Source organism: Thamnophis sirtalis, unplaced genomic scaffold (genome assembly GCF_051295495.1).
Source record: "Thamnophis sirtalis isolate CommonGarterSnake01/CBP01778 unplaced genomic scaffold, rThaSir2_p1.2 scaffold_7, whole genome shotgun sequence".
Lineage (NCBI taxonomy): Eukaryota > Metazoa > Chordata > Lepidosauria > Squamata > Natricidae > Thamnophis > Thamnophis sirtalis.
Window position 1 is genome coordinate 66511530 of NW_028261387.1, and position 23140 is coordinate 66534669.

The window sequence follows — 23140 nt, forward strand, 5'->3', positions numbered from 1 at the left end:
GACTGTCTAAAATAAGGGGGAAAGAAGTACATATATCAGTGTTTACTAAATGTTAATGTGTTTGTCAAAACAATGACAAACATTACGAGTTTATAAAAGAATACCTTTTAATTGGAAATGAGTTACTTTAAATGGGAAGCTTGCTAACTTTTCTATAACTCCTGAAATCCAGGTTTTATTTTAAGGTAGCTATTTTCAATTGTCATTTAACATTTACTTTTGATTGATCTTTATTATTTCTAACCACAACTGTAGAAAAACATTGACTAACTGTTGTAAATGGAATCAGTATATTCGTAGCTTCCTCTTTAACTTCTTGGCACTTATTGTGCATACTAATCCAAAATTCAGGGAGAGATACTGGCAGGGAGGGGTTTTTTTACAAGGAAGTGTCAGAAGAAACATTAATGAATTGTTTCTCAGTAACAGCCTGTATATCAGTTATCAGTTTAGCATCCATTAAAATAATGGATAAAAATACTGAAAATCAATAAAACAAATACTTCTAGAGATACTTCTAAGACTCTGGATATTCTACTATATATTGTGCCAGAAAAAAATGCCAAAAATTTGTAAGAAAAGCCAAATCCAGGAATGATCAATATTGTAATAGTTTGTTGCATGATCTGTAGGTATCAAACATTATAGTTTGTAGAAATTTACCCCCTTTCAGTTCAATTAAAGGCCAAAATAGTATAGTTTAATTAAAGCAAATGTCAAAACCTTAACAGCTTTTTTGGCTGCTAAGAAAAAGAAGTAGTCCACTGGAATGACTTCTGGAGTAGGGTAAGCAATTGTAGGAAGAAAGAACTCAAAATTATTCATTATATTGTTTTGAAATAACTAAAAAAGATTTATATGTTGGATAACATACCACTGAATATTCCCACAGTTCAATATTTTCTTACAGAAAATGCTTGATCGGCAGCTGAAAATACTAGTATAAATGTGTGTTAAAAAAAAGCTTTAAAAAGGAAGTTAACATAGTAAAGTGACTAACACTTTGATTAGAGTTCATATTTCACTTAAAAACTCCAGCCTTCAACATTTTATATTATTAGCAACTTCTTTCAATATAGATATTTCTGTGGTATTTTGATGCATAATTTAAATGAAGGAAAGAAAAGTATGTTTAATATTGCTTCTGCTTCTTTAGAATTGTCTCCCCTGTTAGCAAGCTACATTTTCGTGTATGGAGTCATCAAACATTGAAATCAGATATCTTACTTGGAAGTGCCACTCTAGACATTCAGGAGACACTAAAAGCAAATAATATGAAACGTAAGTATGTAGCAACAAATTACTGAAAATGATATACTTTTACATATATGGAGCTCTCTTTAAAAAAGAAATAAACGCCATAGCTGTGTATGATGCAGGCATGCTTATAATTTCAAAATTAAAACAATTGAATTCGAAATAATCTGTTTGGAGGTAAAAAAAAACAAAACAGTTCTTTCAAGTTCAAATTGGGTTATCTGTACATTCTGGAAATATTTTTGAACTTGAACCAATTATGTTCTGAGTTCTAAATTAGATTTAAGGAGGACCAACTCACAAGGAGCAATTGTCTGAAGAACTTGTGAGAAATCTCAAGTCCTCTCCTTGCCTGGAGAGGAATTATGACGAGCCAATCTATTTGTTGGCTCTTCATTCCATTGTGGTTATCAGCATCACTTTTAGCAGAACCATCTTCAGTTTGCTAATTCTTCCCTGGAAGGATCTTCCCAATTTTATAATGTTTGTATATATTTGAAACTGTTGGTCTAATGTCAATCAAATTATCCAAACTTTCTCTGTTGCTGTCTATTTCTGCAGAATAGTGATGAGTCATTTCTTAGAGTTTAAACAATGCCATTCTAATTCATTTTCAACACTTCGAAATGCACATTAATGTATGGTGAGGTTTCTAGGGGATGTTGATATTTACAATTATACAGAAGTAAATGAGTTGAAATAAGAAAAGTGTTTGCAAAAAACTCTGATTTTTAAAAATCATATTAGTTGAGTGATTTGAGTGGAAATCCTATTTTAAAATGCAGTAGCAAAAACTTTTACAGGAATCTTTGCTGCTGAATTGCGCATTCAGGTAACTTTAGAACATCTGAAAAACATTTGTGGTCCTCCTGGTGAATGTCAAAATATCTAAGCCTTTTTAAGTTGGTACAATAATGGAACAATGGTGAGAGCTCATTTCATCAATGAAATTTACTTCCATAGACTAGTGAAGAATGTGTGGTACAATAAGGGCTGATATAAAGATAAATGGGAAAAATAGGAAAGGAGCATTGAATTACAGTTAACTCTATCAGCAAATCTTTAAAATGCATATGTGGGGGATTTAAATATGTTGTTAACAATTCTAACACACTTGCTTAGCCTTAAACAATTAAAACATTTTAATAGGCTATTTCTGTTTTTTACATAGTTGAGGAAGTGATTGTGAACATGGATCTTAATGGTGACAAAGAACCAGCTGACGGAATTGGAGAGTTGTCTGTCTGTCTAGATGGTATGCAGGTAGATCCTGAGCTTCTGACTAATGGTGATGCCTCAAGCATAAGAAGTGAGTAATATTTTCCTATAGAGCTGTGCTGGTGAGCCTATGGCATGCGTGCCACAGGTGGCATGCAGAGCCATTTGTCAGGGGATGTGAGGCATTGCCCTGTCAGTTGGCTAGCGCACATACGCATGCTGGCCAGCTGATTTCGGTCTTCTTTTGAGGCCATTTTTCGCCCTCTGGAGGCTTCCCTGAAGCCTCCAAAGTGAAAAACCGGTCCTAAGGGCAAACCGGAAGTTCAGGAATGGACTTCCAGTTTGCTCGTAAGGCCGTTTTTCACCCTGTGGAGCCTTCAAGAAAGCCTCCTGAAGGCCCCAGAGGTCGAAAATTGGCCCTACAGACAAACCAGAAGTCACTTCCGGTTTGCTCGTAGGACCAGTTTTTGCCCTCTAGAGCCTTCAGGGAAGGCTCCGGAGGTCAAAAATGGGCCCTACGGGGAACCCGGAAGTTCAAGAATGGTGACTTCTGGTTTGTCCGTAGATCTGTTTCTTCGCCCTCCGGAGCCTTCAGGGAAGCCTCATGAAGGCGCCGGACATCGAAAATTGACCCTACGGACAAACCGGAAGTCACCATTCCCGAACCTCCGGCTTCCCGTAGGTCAGTTTTTTGCCCTCTGAACCCTTCAGGGAAGCTCCTGAGGCCTCCAGAGGGTGTCCGGGGTGAGTGTGGGGAGGCTGTTTTCGCCCTCCCCAGGCTCCTAGAAAGCCTCTGGAGCCTGGGGAAGGTGGCAAAAGGGGGAGGGAAGCTGGGGACCACGCACACTAGCATTATGGGTGTGACACGCTGGTGCACGACACCCCTGTTCTCTCCCCGCTTTTGACACAGCAGCCAAAAAAGATTTACCATCACTGCTATAGAGTATCTGTATCGCATAAACAAAGTCCTCAATCTTTGTTCAGCCCACTCTGAGGTATTTCCTGTGAGAAAAGTCTGTTGAAACCATCGATATTCTACCCTTATGCTTTCAATTTCTTGCCAGAACAATTCTATTTTTAAATAGCATAATTTTAAATAAAATATATTTTATTGCAATAAACATAATGACTTAAATAAAGTCTTAGCTACCAGACAATCTTAACCTTGCTTAGGATATTAAGGTGTTTTGGTTAAGGGCCCAGTTATTTGGAATAGCCGCCCTCCCCCAAAAATAATCTCAGGCTTATCTCTTCCTTTAACAGCATTCTCCAAAATAGTAAATACAAAACTGTTCCAGAGGTATTTGGAAGTTATTTGCCATCAATTAGTTATTACTGCTGTGTTGTGGTTTCATATTCCAGATTGGATCATGATGTCAAGATTTTAAAAGTTAGATTTTATAATTTTAAACTATTTAAATTTATCAGGTATGTTTTCATTGTGTGATTGCTGACCATACTGTTTAATTGTTGATTTTTGTTACGTCCCTGGCAGATTTGGAGGCATACAAATGTAATAAATAATATTCAGAATTAGTAATGTCTAGTTATCAGCAGAGGAGTAACTAGTAAACCAGCCAGTTTCTGGACAAACAACCATTGTGGCTTGATAGGGTTGGTTTTCAGATTATTACAAGCCTCCACTCTGCCAGGCTTTCAACATTGTGCTGTTAACATTTATAAACAATAAAATAGAGTTCCAGTATTTATTCAGTTTCTGTTTCCTCATGAGGCTGAACTCAGATGATTGTCATGGACTCTAATCTTAAATATAAATTCTTGTTATCTGTAGGGCAGGGAGCCATGACTTGTGATCACTGAAGCATGAACAAAAGGGCCCAGATACTTTGTATATATGTTAAGATCGCTAATACTTACAGATATTTTTTTCTCAAACTGCTGTATACTGCATACATCCATCATATTTTTCTGGTATTGTAAAGCTCTGCCTGCTTTGTGGAGGGAATCAGCCTTCCTTGTTGTCAGGTCTTAGTAGTTTTTATCTCACTGAAGTTTTCTTGTCAGAATCAATTTATTTTCCTTTGGAAATTTTTTTTCTACTTTAAGCCTTTGATAATGTTTGTAATAAAAAAACCTACTTTTCCCGTTTCCCTGCATTTTTACTTTTACTGAGAAACTGTTTCTCTTCTTGTGGCCCTTTAGAAGTGTTGAGCTATATAATCTATCATTTTCAATTTTGCATTGACCGTAGGCACATGAACTAGGAATTAAAAGAACGTAGTCCAAGATATCAAAAGGCAACAGGTTGGAGAAAAGTAACTGTCTCTACTGTGCTATCCATAGCCTTTAGTCTTCCTGCACTTGTTAGTTGTTTATTTTCAGACATCACTAATGTATGTTTTAATCAAAGACAAGCAATGGTATCTACAAATTCCCTGTCTTTTCTGATTTTAATTTATATAAAATCACAGAATTATCTTTCCCTTTTCTCAGCTCCTGAAAAAGCTTACCTGATTTTGAGGTTAGGTTCAGAACAACACTGAAGGGATAATAATGGCTTAAGACTTAAGTGAAAGGAGCTATTAGTGAAAATTTCCAGCCTCCTCTGTTGCTTAGCTAAGAATTGTTTCCTGGATCCTGGTTCTGGATTCTTCTGTTTGGTGGGACAACTACAGCCCCACTTTATCTTATATTTAGTGTGCATTAGGTTGCCTGGTATAATTATGTAATGTTTATATCTTTTTAGTGTGATAAATGTTGTAAATTTGTATTTGCTTTATGTTTAAGGTCCTGACCCAGATGATGGCTCCAAAGCAAAAAATGAAACAAGGTATGGTGGTTCCAGTTGTATCTTACCATGAGCTCTAGATGATTGCTGGCCTAGCTATAATTGACTCAGGATAAATACATTTAAAATTTATATTTAAATATGTATTTAAAGTAAATAGAGTAATTCAGAAAGACTAAGCAGAGAGAAGATAAATATAAACAGATTCAATGACATGGTTTAATATCTGGTGAATTGTATCTATGTTCTAATGTCATAAAATCCTTCTCGTCTTTCAGCACTATGCTGTCAGAATTATTCATGTCACTCTGGCTATATGAAGGCCAACCATAACAACCTACACTGACTTCCTGCCTATTCGAGGATCCTGAGCTGGCAGGTCATCCAAACATCTCCATGGTGTTGCCCCACCCAAGTGTTTTTGATCCCAGCCCATTTTTTCTTATAAATCCATTCTAGTATCTCTTGTGTCAAGAATTGCTTTTCAGAATAACACATGAGATAAACCTGCACTTATTTAAATTTCACCTTTTTCGTGAAGTTTTTACAACATACCTGCATATTTTTACCTGTTTTGCTCTCCTTCCCCTTTTTCAAAGCAAAATAAGAGTGCTTACCCTCTTCATTATGGGGGCAATGGACATTGTCAAAAAGGAACGCTGGAGGTCATCATATAACTGCAATATCTTCAGTGATCCTTTTCCCTCTTATATAGCACAGTAGATAGTATTTGATTTGGAAATTTAACTCACTCTTTTTACCTAGATGCCAATTTCAGGTTTCAGGGATAAATCTTGTTTTCCTTTCTATTAAGGTGTGACAGTGTTGACAATTGTGAGACTGCTGTTTCCAGTGAAAACAAGGGGGCTAATATTAGTGACTCTCCATTAATTGCAAATGGTGGCTTCAAGCCTTCGAGACCTCCAAGGCCCTCTCGACCACCTCCACCCACCCCGCGTAGGCCTTCAGCTCCAGTTGGTATGTGAATATCAATATGAGATTAGTTTTCAAATTGAGTTCAAATTTTATTTTACTTATGAATGGTGCCAGGAATTCATTCCTGACCAGTTCAAGGTTGACTCATCTTTCCATCCTTCCGAGATTGGTAAAATGAGGACCCAGATTTTTGGGGACAATATGCTGACATTTGTAAATTGCTCAGGGAAGCATCTAAAGCACTATGGAGCAGTATATAAATCTAAGTGCTATTGCCAGTTTGCCCACTGCACTGTTTAACTTTCTGACTTTCAGGAAAACATTCTCAAACTATATAAAGAGAAGTATACAATGCTACGTTATGGATGATTAAAGTTTGGAAGATTTCACCATATTTACATAATAAATACTGAAATAACTTTATTTTTTAAATTTATTTATTCATTTACATGACACACACACACACACCCCAAAAAACCCTGGCTTTTCAAATTTATATATTTATATATTGCATCCTGAAAATGAATATTCTCATTAAAGACTTCCAAATTTTTGTGATTCAGAGAACAAGAACTTATATCCCAAATTGTTCATCTTAATTTTCTGAAATTAGAGTTTCCCTGAAATGGAATTGGTTAAAATTTAACTGGGAGCTACCTTTTCCAAAACAATCAATCCCTAATTTTTAATGTAGTGTTATAAATGAATTTTGATATTTAGGTATTTTTAAAAGGCTTTTTTACTTGACCATTCTTAATCAAAATAGTCTAATAATGCTACTATTATCATGTACCCTGTAGAAACCTACAGGTTTTCTCTGATGTACCAGAGTAAAAGTAATCATTGCCTTCTTTCCAATCTGTATTCTCTGCAGCATGTGTCAATGGCCCTTCTTCCACAGAATCAGAAGCAGCTAATAAAGAAACTGTGCCAACCGCAAGCACTTCAGCAGCAGAACCAAGTTCTGATGGAGGAACTTCAGGGACAGCTCTTCCTGCAGCATCTCCTGTAACTACTCCACCCATATGCAGACAAGTTCAGCCAGCAACTCCCATTTCACAGCCCCATCATACAGGTCCTCTTCCACCTGGGCAAGTGTTCAACATTGTTAAATTCTGTATTACAAGTAGTTTTGGAGCTTAGCAGCTTTTCCTCTGAAAGGCAGCACTTTCTTGCATCTCTTTCATGCCTGAAATCATCCAAAATATGATTTGTATACCACCTATAAACCAGTTTTTAAAGTTCTTTATGAAATCTCATATGATGACACAAATATCAAAATTCCTATAGCAACGAATGTTGATTGCAGCACCCAAACAGCTAAGCAGGTACATTAGATGGCCTTCTGCAATACTGGTGGGAAAATACAGTTTATAAATAAAATGATATTGTTTCTGACATATGATTAGAAATTATTGGGAAATATGAACTAGTGTGGCTATTTTCCAAGTAGTGCAGCACCACTAGATCAGTGTTTTTCAACCTTGGCAACTTGAAGATGTCTGGACTTCAACTCCCAGAATTCCCCAGCCAGCGAATGCTGGCTGGGGAATTCTGGGAGTTGAAGTCCAGTCATCTTCAAGTTGCCAAGGTTGAAAAACACTGCACTAGATGATCATAAATTCTTGTTCTCAAGTTAGTGTGATATGGTAAAGATAAAATTGGCTACATCTGAATGGTCTGCTTCTTTTAGAAGGATTGTAGTACAACTAAATAGAATATATACTATAAAAATATGAATAAAATAGAATTCATTGGAATGACAAGCAGGTTTTACTCTGCTTTTACCAAAACTTAAAAGTGTGATGGGAAATGAATACTGTCAGAGCACTAGATCACAGAGAGTGATTCAGATTCTAACTGCCAAATTAAGACGGGTAGTTGATCCAAAATTCTTAGCCTACAATATTTTGCAGAATTACTATGAGGTTAAAATGAGAAATACCACATTTGCCACCCTACATATTTGAGTTAAAAAGCGGACAGTTCAGATGTGACAAATATTTTTAGTCCAATAAATTTGTGAAATTGCAAATAGTTGAAGAATTTTGTTTATCAAGGATTGCACTATAGTAATAGCAAACTTACAAATGTGAAATGAAAGTAAGCCTTTGTGTGCTGCAGTATATAGATAGTGTAGGAATTAAGAGATGTCTCCTTTAAGAAACCACCTCCTGGAAATGTAGGTAGAGGCTGCCTTATGGGAATTGTAGTTCTATGACATGTGATCATATCTATGTTTCTGATTGGCCACTGAAGCATTCTGCCTGCATGCAGAGACAATAGCCGGTCATTTTGAACCGGGAAAGCAAAGTGTGTGCTTCAACCTGGGAACAAAATCATCATCTTTTTACACCACGTGAGGGGACAGATTATAGAAAGTCAGAAGTATTTTAACACTGAAATGTAAGTTTTGTTATTAAGAATGCCTGATAATAAATTCGATCTGAATGAGATTCCCAAATGTGGAGTTAACTGCATGCCCCGAGCAAGCCTACAGCGCTTGAGGCAGAACACTTTGCTTTATATAATGTCTAAATAGGAAGAAAATACACTTATTATATATTGCAATTATAGAGGGCTTAAGAAGCCACTTTCAAATAAGCAACAAGGTGAAGGTATTTGAATAAATTCACGTGTTGTTGTTTTTTTCCAGGTGGGAACAAAGAGTTGATCAGCATGGCCGAGTGTATTATGTAGATCATGTAGAAAAAAGAACAACGTGGGATAGGCCAGAGCCTCTTCCTCCAGGGTGAGCAATTCTCAATATATTAACTCATGGATTGTTTTTTGCTAGGTTGTTATTGCTTTGGGAGTCATGTGTTTTATTGCTTTTGAATGTTGTTGTTATAGATCTAGAAATTTGGGACATTCCCAAGCAGTTGTAAAAGAACTTGTAGGTATAAATTCAGCAGTTAGGTTTGCTGTACTGCCCCTATCTTTTTTCTGATTCAATTGACAAGAAAGCAATCAAATCCCATTTTTCATATACTAATATATTTATTAAAATACATATTATACACTTGAATAATGTAAAAGTAATAGCCTTATTTTTGCTATTACAGGCAAAATAGACACAAATAAATAAAATGTAGTCGCTTTAATCAAAATGCTGGAATTGAGAAATAGAATGGCATAGGGATAGAATTAAACTACTTTTCCTCACTGTTCCAATAAAATTGAGAAAATATTTTGCTTGACCCATTTTATTTGTGTGTAGATTTATATCCTGGCTTTCATTCAGGACCTCCAAGTGGCAAACATAGGGCTCCCTATTTGTGTGTGTGTCCTTTGTACTGCATGGGTTCTCCGTTTTCTTTCCTTCTTTTATCTGATTGCTATGTTCTTTGTGGTCTGTGCTGCTTTCATTTAAATATATCACCCTTGTTCTTTAGTTGGGAGCGCCGAGTGGACAACATGGGACGGATTTATTACGTTGACCATTTCACCAGAACAACCACTTGGCAACGACCAACTCTGGAATCTGTTCGTAATTATGAGCAATGGCAACTTCAGCGTAGCCAGCTTCAAGGAGCTATGCAGCAATTTAACCAGAGGTTCATATATGGGGTGAGAACTTACTGAAGAATGGGTTGCAAATCAAATATAACAGATACATTAGCACAACACCATCTAATTAAAGTTAAGAATTGAGAGAACACTATATTAATTAATTTCTATTGAGAATCCATTAAGCTTCCAAAAACAAAGAAGTACAATAAAATTTAAATGTGATTTGCTTGCTATAGAGAGAAATTATTGTTTTTCTTTCTTTTATAGTTTTTGAAAAATTACTTCTTCTTACAATATTATTTTAAATAATTCTTTACTTCAGAGTAGTATGGCTTAGATATTTCAGACTATGTTTTATGCCATTCTTGGAACAATACAAGTAACATTTAGCCCAATATAGAGATTATAATCATAATTTATTCAAGAAAGAGATTAGCATTGGCAATATTACATTAGATTTGCAGGATTTCACTTGAACTCAGTCTTATTTATAAAATACCCCTTAAGTCTTGCAAGAGAAATCTTGTTTTAAAATAATATACGTATAGCACAGTTTGTAGATCACCACTAGGACAGTTTAATTAGTGTTTATTAAGATGTATCTTCTTGTGATTGTAGAATCAAGATTTCACACAGAATAAAGAATTTGATCCTCTTGGTCCCTTGCCACATGGATGGGGTAAGATATTTTTTAAGTTCTAGTTTCTAGTATCACTTATTTGGAATTTATTCTTACTCATTTCATTTAGTAATCACCAGGATTTTTTTTTCTTATCTGACATTCATGATCCCAAAGCTTACATGCAGGGGCACTGATGTATAAGCCATATAAAATGTCCCCCCCCATTTATTGAGTTAATGCATAATGTTAAATTATTTTTGCTACTTTACATGCAGAACTGCATAATTGTTCAAAATCTGGAATCAGGATTTGACCATTGTTTCTTAAGGGATAAACAGTGAGAGGATGTATCCTGCTGAAGGAGCATTACTCAAAAAAAGTGACACCTATTTTTTTCTGAGAGTAGATTTATTCTTTGTTGCTCTTGCACTGGCACCTTATAAAGAGGAATTAAGCTTCTAGATTAATTTAAATACTTCATCTACATAACTGTTACAAAAGACCATATTTCCAGGTAAAGTGTTTAAGATTAAAATCAACATAAAGTGATTTCAAAGCTGCCAAAATGTAATTGGATGGTGTCAAAATAAATGCTTTCTCAGTGATAATTTCCATACTTGCAATTCCTTACATCCTCTGAAAGGTTCCATTTGAGCAAGTTCACCTGTTCATCTCCTATTACACATCCTAAGGTTTGTCTTAGAAGCCCTTTAACCGGTTGAGTGGAGGGTCGTCCAAATTGTTGTAGTGTATACTAACAATAGCAATAAGTCTTATATAAGTTGAGTGAGATATTTTCCATGAACAAATGTGCTCACATAAATATTACTTAGATATGTCTTATATCAAAATTAACAACATAATTACTATATTTTCTCTCAGAAAAGAGAACAGACAGCAATGGCAGAGTATATTTTGTCAATCATAATACTCGCATCACACAGTGGGAAGATCCCAGGAGTCAAGGGTAAGATCCAGCATTATTCAACAATATTCCAAAGGGTATGCTTTTTTTCCTTACAAGCAGTGAAAGTAACATTGAGTATTAAAAAATCTGTAATTCATAAAGGTATGGATAATCTTCTAACTTAGATGGTTTCTTGCTAAAATAAGTAATGTAGTAATAACTCAAAAATGCACATGCACATTGAGTAGAGCTTGATGATATCACATTTGTCTCTTTGGACCCTCAGTGGAAATCTTACTGTTTAAATATTAACATTTGATTAAGATGCAGTATAATTACATGTGACATATAGAATACTTGCAGCATCAGTGTTTGAAATATGAGCTCAAAGAATGGTGATTATTTCTCCTGTCCATTTTGTTGAATATTTAAATGATAAAAATGAAAAACAACATGAAAGTTAAGGTGTAACAAGTGTCTACTACCTTATAAAATATTCAGATGTCATGGCATATTTTGAGTTTAAAAGAAACAGAATGACAAAAACTTATCAGCTGTAACGAAAACAGTGTTATTTGTTCTCTTTGATAATCTAGTAGATAAAGAAACATTGACCTCCGATCACTGAGCAGGAATAGCAGCATTTTTAATATTCTCTTACTAAATGTCTCTGGTTTTTTCCCCCTTCTAATGACACTATCCCTTTGAGTACCAGGTAAATGATAATGTACAATTAAAGTTCTGCTCAAATAACTACTAGTTTGGATTTAAGATGCAGATATGATTTGCATAGTCTATCAGTTTTATAACATGCAGTTCATATCTTTTGTATCTTTTTATAGTCAATTAAATGAAAAACCTTTACCAGAGGGCTGGGAAATGAGATTCACTGTGGATGGAATTCCATATTTTGTGGATCACAACAGAAGAACAACAACATATATCGATCCTCGTACTGGAAAATCTGCTTTGTATGTTTTTTTCCTCCTAAAATATCAATGGTGTTTAGGTAGTCTGTAGAAAGGGACAGGGTTAACACAATAGTTAACACAATAGGTCTCTTTCATATTAACTAAATTACATTGTTACTTTCTGATCAAATATTATTTGATAAGACTGATTAATATACTAGTCTGAATATTGAACTTTTTCTCTTCTATATACCCTTTATTCTCAAGGCAGGTCAGGTTTATTTCTGCTTCCGGGCAGTTTCTAAAACAAAACAAGATAATGCTTAAAAGCAATTATTTTTCAGTGTTTTAATGTTTAATGCACATTACATTACATTTACATTAAATGCTACACAGCTAAATCCATTTAAAACTAAAAGTGGTGTGACACTGAACATTAGAGATATTGGCAAATAGATTTTTCCTGTTCTTTCACTTTCTTATTTGGAATTGTTCTCCTTGCTTTCATTAAAATTAGAATGAAAAGAAGACTTCCAATATATCTTTCTTCATATCACCTTCTTTCCCTCCACTTTTTCAAATCTTTCCATTTAATTTGCACTGGCTGGGTTGTATATTAGGAATGAGAGAAAAGGAATGGATGAAGTAGACCAGGGTTGGCAACTTGTAGATGTATGGGCTTCAACTCCCAAAATTCTAAGTGATGAAATCCATTCACTGAAATAGACTATCCTTCTCTTTGAGTTCTGATGCCAGGATGAAAGTCCATCTTTTCTGGGATAAACTGCAATTCCCAAGGATTATCAGCAGTTTTTTTTAAGTACTATCAGGGAGGAAAACAGATGCCCCTTGACTTCTTTTACAGTTGGGGCAGTGCCAACTGTATAAATACACACACACACACACACACACACACACCCCACATCACTCCAAGGTGGACTAAAAAAATCCTTCTAATTCTAAAAAGGAAGTTTATATTTAACACAAGATAGGAAATTGCTGTTTTAAGTAATGATTTTTTATGGAGAAATACTTTATTGTGAGAAGGGATTTTATTTTATTTATTATTTATCTATCAATCAATCAAGTTTATTTGGTACCATCTTGCAGTTCAGACTACTCTGAGCTGCTTACATTCAGATAAAATAAACATTCAAATATTATAAATATAAAAATGGATTAAAATTACAAAAAATAAAACAAGCTAAAAAACAAGGGTTTAAGGGGCAGAGGTGAGGTGCCTTCTCTGTTAGTGTACCACCTACCTCTAGCCAGCTTCTCTTTCAGGACAACGTGCCTGAAAGAGGTTTTCAGGCTTTTTCTGAAGTCTAAGAGAGAAGCAGCAGATCTTGCCTCCTGAGGCAAGATGTTCCAAAGGACAGGAGCCATGGCAGAAAAGGCTCTTCTGGATCCCACCAAACCAAAATTTCTTGGCTGGTGCGATCTGCAGCGGGCTGTTTCTGCCAGCACCAGTGGGATGGGCCAATTCCATTGGGGAAATATGGCATGCATTCTGATAGCATATTTTTCTGTTCAATTTTATTCAGCTATTTAGGCAAAATCCTTAACTGAATATACATTTGTGCTTAATCAGTGTCACCTTGTTTTTGCTTCCAGAGACAATGGACCTCAAATAGCCTATGTTCGTGATTTCAAAGCAAAGGTCCAATATTTCCGATTTTGGTGTCAGGTGAGAGATACTTCCCTTTAGAAATGTAATCATGAAGCTCTTGCTATCTGCAAAATATTTAATCTTGCCTGAAATCATGCAATTTGTTATGCCATATTGTGATTTGTATAGGTTAGTATATTGGCATTATTGTTTTGGTTTATTTGTGGCATGGTTTATTATTGCTTTTAATTCAGTCATGACATATTTGAAAATCATGATTAATCAAATCAGAGCTTATAATTGCCTCTGTATGTTCAGAGTAAGAAATATTTACATAATGCTTTCTGATATTATACATCAGCTCCTGCAACTAAGTTTCTAGTCCTGGATTTTCTGAAGCTGATGTGTATTAAAACAGCTCCAGCAACATAAGGGTTGAAGAGGAAAAGGGGACTATTGGGTTCCTCTCACTCTGCAGCAGTTTTTCTTATTTAAAAATTGTCTTGTAATGCCATGTAGACCCAAAACAAACAAACCACTCCTTCCTGCCCAGTGGTGGGTTCCTAACTGGTTTACTACCGGTTCACTTGAGAGGGCATTTTGCTATGTTGCTATGAAGAGGCATCCATATTTTGAAATCAAATTTGAAGTACTCACAGATAAATATTACTGAATTTATGAATAATGTAAATAATGTAAACTGTGATTAACATATTTAATTATAAAAAACATGTTAATGGGAAAATTACAGAATTGGCATGTCACCTTTTTCCAAAAGATTACACAGTAATATTTTGTATTCAGATCACTTCACCATGAAGATAGCAATGTTTCTTTATAATGAGTTCACCGTTTGTCCTTTTATGAATTTGCCTTGTTGGAGGGTAACCCTTATGCATTAAGATACATTTCTTTTGTGACTCTGTAGACCAACTTGTCACATCTTTCCTTGCACGTATGAATTATAATTTTGTTTACAATTAAGATTTTCTTAATTATCAACTTTTTAAATTTTCATACAATATATCAGACATTTCCTGTATCCGTATTTTATCAGATGCGCTACGTGAGCATAAAATGAATGCAAGAATATTTCTTATTTTGTAATAAGAAAATTGCTGGGCATGAACATAAAGTGCCTCCTATTCTGGATAAGTAATTAATTTGTTCACAGTTCCTCCTGAGAGTGTTTGAGGGAGTGAATTCCTGCTGAGAGTGTAATATGTTTGTAATTATGATTATCTAATATGTTTGTTTTTCAAATGTATTTCTTACATTTCAGCAACTCTCTATGCCCCAGCATATAAAAATAACAGTGAGCAGAAAAACACTGTTTGAAGATTCATTTCAGCAGGTAAATGAGCAGAAATTTTTGAACTAAGTAATATTTTTTTCCTAAAATTATTTGATCAACATTTTTTCCTAATTGCAACTTGGATCACTGCCTTACATGTGCTTTAGTCTAAATAGCTATGTGAATAACTATTAATATTCTAAGTAACGTTTGATTTTTTTTTTCCTGTGAAGATTATGAGTCTCAGTGCCGTGGACCTAAGAAGACGCTTGTGGGTCATTTTTCCAGGAGAAGAAGGCTTAGATTATGGAGGTGTTGCTAGGTTAGTATGACTTAATTCATAAAAACCATAAAACTAAAATTTTGCTGTAGAAAGTTGCTTAAGAAATTGAGGTTTTAGTTTTTTCATTATTGCCCCCATTATGTTAAAAGGCTTTTTAAATGCCCTCTGTAAAGTATATACTGTGAGGTTCAAATTTAGTTATATTTTCTATAAACTCACTAAAAACAAAGATCTAGAATTGCAGTAACTAAATCCTTTGCTAAAATATTATGATCTTTGGATCCAATTCAGTATTTAATTTTTTAGAAATCTGAGAACAGTTGGAATTGCTAATTTAAGAAGCTACTATCATCCAAAAATTTATTTCAATGCAGTATTCATCCATAGTTTCAGGTGTATAGCACATTCAAGCACCCTTGCCTACTCTTCAGATCATAAAAGATTTCTTGTAAAGTCAAATACATAAGCATATCGGCTATCTGTATGAATATTGGAACTAAACACCTTGAAAAATCAACATCAGGAATGTGATTTTGTAAACTATAATATGTTAGATATTATACAACAATTTAGATATCATTAATTTTTCTCAGTATTCTTAAGCAGTGCAGTTGTCAATTGAAATACATGGAGATTTCAAGAATAGTGATTGAAATAGTAATGAAAATAAAACTTTTGTGTTGTCATAGAAATAAATATAATAAAAAGAATTTGTCAGGCACAAAAGACCTAGACAACATGTGAAGCTCCAATTAAATTGATTTATTATTACTCATGCCTATGTACAGGAATCTACTCACCTAACAGCATTAGGCATTGAATAAAGTTCAACAGTATTCAAGAGGGGTTGGATTTAGTCCATTTGTGACTACATAGAGACTAGGCTGATTCCTCTTTTGACTCCACCCCTAGGTTCTGCCGTTCTTTTTCCTACAAATTTCATCCAAAAAGTGAACATTGTAAATTACTTGTTATTGATTCCTGAATTGCGGGTAGACATGACTGAATAACTCTAAAGTTTCTTCGTTATGAACTTGTGTGATGTTGTCTAGCAGATGCGAGATTTGTTGAAACTCATGGCATAGATGCAAAAACAAAGGCATATTCAAGCTTGTTAGTGTTTTTACACCGAAGAAATGTATACCCAACTGTCTAAATTTTATGTTTGTTGTGTGTGTGCATGTGTTTTTTTTTTGTGGTGTTGACTGTGAGTTCTTTATGTGGTTTCAGGGAATGGTTCTTTCTATTGTCGCATGAAGTGCTGAATCCAATGTATTGCCTGTTTGAATATGCAGGGAAGGATAACTACTGCCTACAGATAAACCCAGCTTCTTACATCAATCCAGATCACCTGAAATACTTCCGCTTTATTGGTAGATTTATTGCTATGGTGAGTTCAGTGCATGGAATAAAATTTATAACACATTTAAGATATTATAAAAACCACATGCAAAGCTAAAAATGGTTAATTCTAGAAGACAAGAATCTCTATTCATTTTCTTACTTTTAAAATAGGAAGCAAACCTTATGTAAATATGTAATTGGATAGAGGAAAACCATATTGGTATCCTTGACAGCAGTGATCTTTCTTGTGTTCCATACAGAGTTTTATATTTGAATGCTCAATATATTTAAAAGCCTGCCAAGCTTTTAATTTTGCTATTCTTCTTAATACCTGGTGAGAAGAGAAACATGGCTTTGATAAAAAAAATCTATCATATATCTTGGATAAGAGTGCTATTAGAATAATTCTTTTTTTCTGAATTTACTCTTTAAAAAACTTGAAATTATTATAGTCTGCCATATGCTTGATTAAAATAGGCTATAGATTTTTTGTTGGTTCTACATGAAATTGTAGAGATGTTTTTGAGTACTTTAAACATATCTAAATTATATTGACTTGCATGTTCTAATAACTTACAAAAGTTAAATTATTCAGCATTGTTCATTGGGTTAGATAACCATGGGCTGATTATAGAACAGATCACAAATTACCTATGTACAAGTTCCAAATCAAGTTACAGCAGAAGAACAAAGTCAACCAGCTTTCACAATATGACCTTGTGCTTTTAGCCTTCATTTTCAAGGAAAACACTGAATGTGTTTGACATCTTTAAAATCATTGATTGGAAAACAGAGGAATTATTCAATGAGATAGTTGTTAAAGTGAACATGAAAAAAATTGCCAACGAGGGAGGAAAAAACAAAAGAAAGAAAATTGAGACTATAATTGTAGCATATATCCCATTGTGAGGATTCCTTTCATTAAAATTTCTTTCAAAGTGATAAGAGCAGCATAGGCTTCAAATCAGATATGCAAAGTGCAACTAATGTAAGATAAGTAATACCTTCTATCCTTTTCAGGCATTGTTCCATGGAAAATTTATAGACACAGGTTTCTCTCAACCTTTCTACAAACGTATCCTTAACAAACCAGTTGGATTAAAAGACTTGGAATCTGTAGATCCCGAGTTCTATAATTCCCTCATCTGGGTTAAGTGAGTTTCTTATTTCTACTTTTTGAATATTAACTTTATGCAAACAAATGTTTATATATTTGACCAAATTAGTAAATATTTAACTCTTAATGAAAACTTGTTCTGCTATTCACATTTAAATATATATTTTAATAGAGATATTTAATTTGTTTGTTTATTTATTCAACCCATCCACCCATTTAACATGTGACTCTGGGTGGCTCACTAGCTAGATACTTCCATAGGATTCCTGATAATAGAATCATGTCTTTGGGATCCTCCAAAAGGTCAATAATATTTTGTGAAGTTCATATATTTAGACACATACTTCTAATTTTGATAGCCTGTAGATTTTACATCAGGAGATAAGTTGTGATAAAACAGGATACGCCACTGTGCTAAATAAAGCCTCAACATTCTTTCATAGGGGTGTTCTATGCCAACATCAAAATGTAATAATGTATCACTGATTTTCATTGGCATGATGTTCCATATTTTGAAAGATTTAAGGTTAGATGCATTGACCTTCCATTGGGCTCAACACACCTAGCTTGTATTTTTTAAAAATTAACCTCATCAAAATGCTGATTACATTTACATAATGGCATTGTGCCACTCTCATGCACTGGTAATCTTCAGAGAATAATGTAAAAAGGAAACATGACTCACAGCTTCAGAGAAAGAGTGCTGATTTTAAAAACTATGAATTATAGTCCTAAGCATGGTATTGTTTATTGTCAAAATATCCATAGTAAAAAAATATTTTAGTAATTAATCACACCACATGGTATTGATTTTGTAGGGAAAACAATATTGAAGAATGTGGCCTAGAAATGTATTATTCAGTTGATAAGGAAATTCTAGGTGAAATAAAGAGCCATGACTTGAAACCCAATGGTAGCAACGTCCTTGTTACTGAAGAAAACAAAGAAGAATATATTAAGTAAGTTCAAAAATATTTTTTAATATTTTAACCATATTTTTATTGTATTCAAGCTGCTATTCTCTGATTAGGTCTCTTTTTATTCATACATACAACTTGGGCAGAGTAGAACTACGACTTTTTTATCAGTGGGGAACTTCTGTCTTTAAACTACAACTTCCATCAATCATTGCCATTGGTTATGCTATCTTGGATTGTAGAACTATAGTTGACAATTTCTAGAGCACCACAAGTTTCCCACTCTTGTTTCAGAGCCGTGATCAGCTAATATGTGAGAGAAAATGAGCCAACCTCCCTGCATTTTTGGATTACATTTCAGTATGTGTGAGCATCCAAGTGTGAGTGTAATGCAGTTTGCCCATTTGTGCCTTAATCTTTTCCATAATCCCAGAAAAAGTCCCTTGTCCAAATTGCAGTTCACTAGAACTGTACAATTGAATATAATAGACGATTTCACCGGGTTGAAGCGCACAAGGCTGGAAGTTAATCACGTCCTTTTGCTTTGGTGATAACACTTCAGCTATATCAGGGCTGTCAAACTCAAGACCCAAGAGCCAGATCCGACCCACACGGTGCTTAGATTTGGCCTGCAGGGCAGCCCTGGAAACAGTGAAGGACCAGCCCGCGGCCTTCCCGAACTCCATTTTTGCTGGCAAAGAATTGCAGAAGGCCATGGCAGCTGAAAATGGAGCTCAGGAGCCCGTTTTTGCTGGCAGGGCATTCGGGCCACCGCAGGCACCCCCGACACAAGTGATGTTGAGCTTACCATGGCCATGCCCTCCCCAAGGTCAAACACAACCCTGATGTGGCCCTCAATGAAATTGAATTTGACACCCTGAGCTACATATTTTGCAAGATTCTATATTCCTTTCTTCTTGTGTGCTATCTTTTCAAACAGTGAATGGCTTCAAATTCCTATAATTGTTCATCATGTAATTAATATTATAATTCATCTGAATCAAGGTTCATTGGCTGTTGTTATATGAGTTTATATTTTCTTTTCAAGACTGGTAGCAGAATGGAGGCTTTCCCGGGGTGTAGAAGAGCAGACACAAGCTTTCTTTGAAGGATTCAATGAGATTCTATCACAGCAGTACTTACAGTACTTTGATGCCAAAGAGCTGGAGGTAAACCTTTAAACCTGCAATTTAGACAAAACTTAGGTTCACAGCGACTGATAACTTGAGGGACAGTTTATGTATTTATTAAATTCATATGCCACCCATCTCACTATCCAACGTGATTCTGGACAGCTACTGTTGCTACTGTGAAAAGCTACTGTACTTTAATCTCTGGGCTACCAAATTTTAGCAAAAGTTTTAGTTTGCCATGTTACTACTTGAATGGGGAGAGTATAAGTCCACTATTGCAATTAGTAATGTGTCAATTTTAACCAGGCAAGCTGCAGATTAATTTTAGGACACTTCCACACTGCCATCCCTTTTTACACTCCCATCTGTCAAAAGTAGTTTGAAGCTAATTCAGCATCCTTGAAAAGGACACAATGGTATCTCCCCTGTTTACCAGCTATACTCTGTAAAAAAATAACCTTCAAAGGTTTCTTCTGATTTCTTCCTCACATCCATGGTTTTATTTCATATTGTCTGGTACTTTCTTAAATAAATAGAGTGGCTGAAAAGCCATTAAAGTAGAAGTTCTTTTTTTTTTTTTACGTGTTTGCATTTTAAGTATTGTAATAGCAAATTGCTTATACATTTATACATAAGTTAGAGGAAGAAGGAAAAGACTGAGTTAACCTGAGACAGGGCAATGCAGAAATTGTCGTCATTGAGAAATCTACCCTGCCTCTAAGCTATCCAGAGCTTTGAGGTTTAAGGTTTAAGGTTTATTAACATTTATAGGCCGCCCTTTTCCCTGAGGGGACTCAGGGCGGCTTACATAGGATAAGGGGAGGGAGATACAAACAATGACATAGACAAACATAGAGTAAAATAATGAGCAACATTCATTCATCATTCGGGAGGGGCGATTATCTTTGTCCCCAGGCCTGACGGGCTAGCCAGGTCTTAAGGGCTATGCGGAAGGCCTGGACGGTGGTGAGGGTACGAATCTCTACGGGGAGCTCGTTCCAAAGGGTCGGAGCTACTACAGAAAAGGCTCTCCTCCTTGTAGTTGCCAGCCGGCACTGGCTGGCAGATGGAATTCGGAGGAGGCCCAATCTATGAGATCTAATTGGTCGCAGGGAGGTAATTGGCAGAAGGCGGTCTCTCAAGTTTCCACATTTTAAGTGAGGATTAATATTAAAAGTCACTTGGAATGAACTGTAGCAGTGCTGGAAATAAATTGTATGAGATTTGATCCATAAACAATGCAAACTCTTTGTTTTGCAGCCTTTGTTAACTTGCAAATAGAGTATTTAGTACTTCACCATGGCTTAAGTGATGTTTTTTCCCTTGCATTGCAAATCATGGCAAATAAGTACTGTACATTAATCAAGCCTTCATTTGTGTTGTGCTTCTCTGATCTCTTCCCCCTTCCCCAGGTGCTTTTATGTGGAATGCAAGAGATTGACCTGACTGATTGGCAAAGACATACAATCTACCGGCATTATACCAGGACAAGCAAACAAATAGTGTGGTTTTGGCAGGTTTGTAATGCTTGAGTAATATCTATCTATCATCTCTACCCTGCTTTAAATTTAAGGTTATGTTTGTTGTCTGAACATCAGGTATTCAGGAAAATATTTCAATAAACTTTCCTAGGGTCTAATAATTTTGTTGTTTCATTTCCTAGTGTTCCTTTACAAACAAGCTAAAATACCAAGGAAAATTTATTTTGTACATTTTATTTCTTTTTGAATGTGCATCAGTTGTTAATAGTTGACAGATGGATCATTTTCATCTACACTAAAAATATAGTGTTTTCTTTTTTTAATAAAATTGGATTTTTATACATTTTTGTATCAGTCTTGATTCCTGACAATTACATAGATAAGTCCTTGCAGTACTTTTGAGACATGTTTCACCATTGCTGCCTTCTTAAAGCTAAATGAGAATGACTGGCCCAAAGTCACCCAGCTGGCTTTATTCCTAGGGCAGAACTAGAACTCATAGACTCTTAGTTTTTAGCCCCATGCCTTTAAATGGTACTCCTAACTGGGTCTCAAATTTTGGACCGTAATGAAATTATAGAAATATTTAATATTTCCATGTAAACATTTCAGCTTGTAAAAACCTGCAAATGTATTAAAAATAATTCTTGATTTAAGAGTTATTTTGATATATTCAGCGATGGCTGTGAACACTTCATGAATTGGCAGGAGATATTGCAAATTGTTTTAAATGATCTATTTTATTTCAGTTTTCAAAGGAAATAGATAATGAGAAGAGAATGAGATTACTACAATTTGTTACTGGAACATGCCGATTGCCAGTTGGAGGATTTTCTGACCTCATGGGTAAGCAAAATTATGTGAGCTGGATTAGCATGGTTGGATATTGTTTGGGCATCAGCTCAAATCATTGGGCATTCATACATGAATTTGGAAACATGAACATCTGTTTATCAGCTTTTTCCTTTTCACAGATAATAGATCAATAATTATCTTTGACAGGATACGAGTTTCCAAATATAACCATTTTTAAAGTAGGATACATTGCACATGGTTAATGGATAATAGAGGTGTGAAATGAAAAAAATGTTTTGCTTCAATTCAAATATTGCATACTTGAAATTCTGTTTCATATTGGCCACAACAAGGACAAAATAAAATCCAGAATGATTTACCTGTTCTGTATTCAGATAAACCAAACCCTAAAATAGTTGTGGATATTCTGACTATATAAAACAGTGGGATTCAGCCTTGGAACAATCTTTGCAGCTATCCAGATGACCATTAAATTGGAGCAATAAGTTTTCTATATTTATTGGCCACCTTAGACAGTAGCTAACATGCCGTCTTGTCACTGGGAGCTCCCCTCCACAGTCCTTTTGGCTTGAGCTATAGATGAGACTGGACAGCTGCCTGCCACAGCAACAATTGCTTATATTATCAACCAGGCTATTTTTATACACAAATTTAGCACTGTTTCGGAAAATGCTAGATCTGTGTTGAGAAATAGCCTGGCTGATTACAAGGCTGGTGCATTTCAGTATCTGCAGTCTGTCAGTTGGACAAATTATCAATCCCACGTTAAGGAAGCTACCACACATTAATTCATAACATATGAAGTTAAGCTTCCCCACACAACTTTTTACAAAACCACCAATCTGGCCCAGACAGAAATTGGATATTCCATTCACAAGAAGCAACCTCCAGATAAGATAGATCACAGAGTATTTTTTTAATATGTAGATAAGCCATATTTTGGATTCTATCTAGGGCAAAACATTTAAAATGTATGTGATTCTATGCAGAAATGGGGTTGTGGAAAGAATATTGTGCACATCTTCAAAGA

The 23140-nt window shown here is 35.1% G+C and overlaps 1 protein-coding gene across 1 annotated transcript in view; it reads left to right on the forward strand.

Moving 5' to 3' along the window:
- ITCH (itchy E3 ubiquitin protein ligase) overlaps nt 1-23140 on the forward strand; it is a 48868-nt gene that overhangs the window by 21012 nt on the left and 4716 nt on the right. Inside the window, exons 4-22 of the mRNA XM_014053151.2 lie at nt 1157-1281; nt 2429-2566; nt 5224-5266; nt 6039-6202; nt 7035-7251; nt 8817-8912; nt 9556-9730; nt 10292-10352; nt 11178-11262; nt 12045-12173; nt 13731-13803; nt 15008-15079; nt 15253-15341; nt 16533-16692; nt 17667-17800; nt 18582-18722; nt 19729-19849; nt 21226-21330; nt 22044-22140. Of these exons, the coding sequence (XP_013908626.2) occupies nt 1157-1281; nt 2429-2566; nt 5224-5266; nt 6039-6202; nt 7035-7251; nt 8817-8912; nt 9556-9730; nt 10292-10352; nt 11178-11262; nt 12045-12173; nt 13731-13803; nt 15008-15079; nt 15253-15341; nt 16533-16692; nt 17667-17800; nt 18582-18722; nt 19729-19849; nt 21226-21330; nt 22044-22140 (2225 nt within the window). The remainder of the gene's footprint in view (nt 1-1156; nt 1282-2428; nt 2567-5223; nt 5267-6038; nt 6203-7034; nt 7252-8816; nt 8913-9555; nt 9731-10291; nt 10353-11177; nt 11263-12044; nt 12174-13730; nt 13804-15007; nt 15080-15252; nt 15342-16532; nt 16693-17666; nt 17801-18581; nt 18723-19728; nt 19850-21225; nt 21331-22043; nt 22141-23140) is intronic.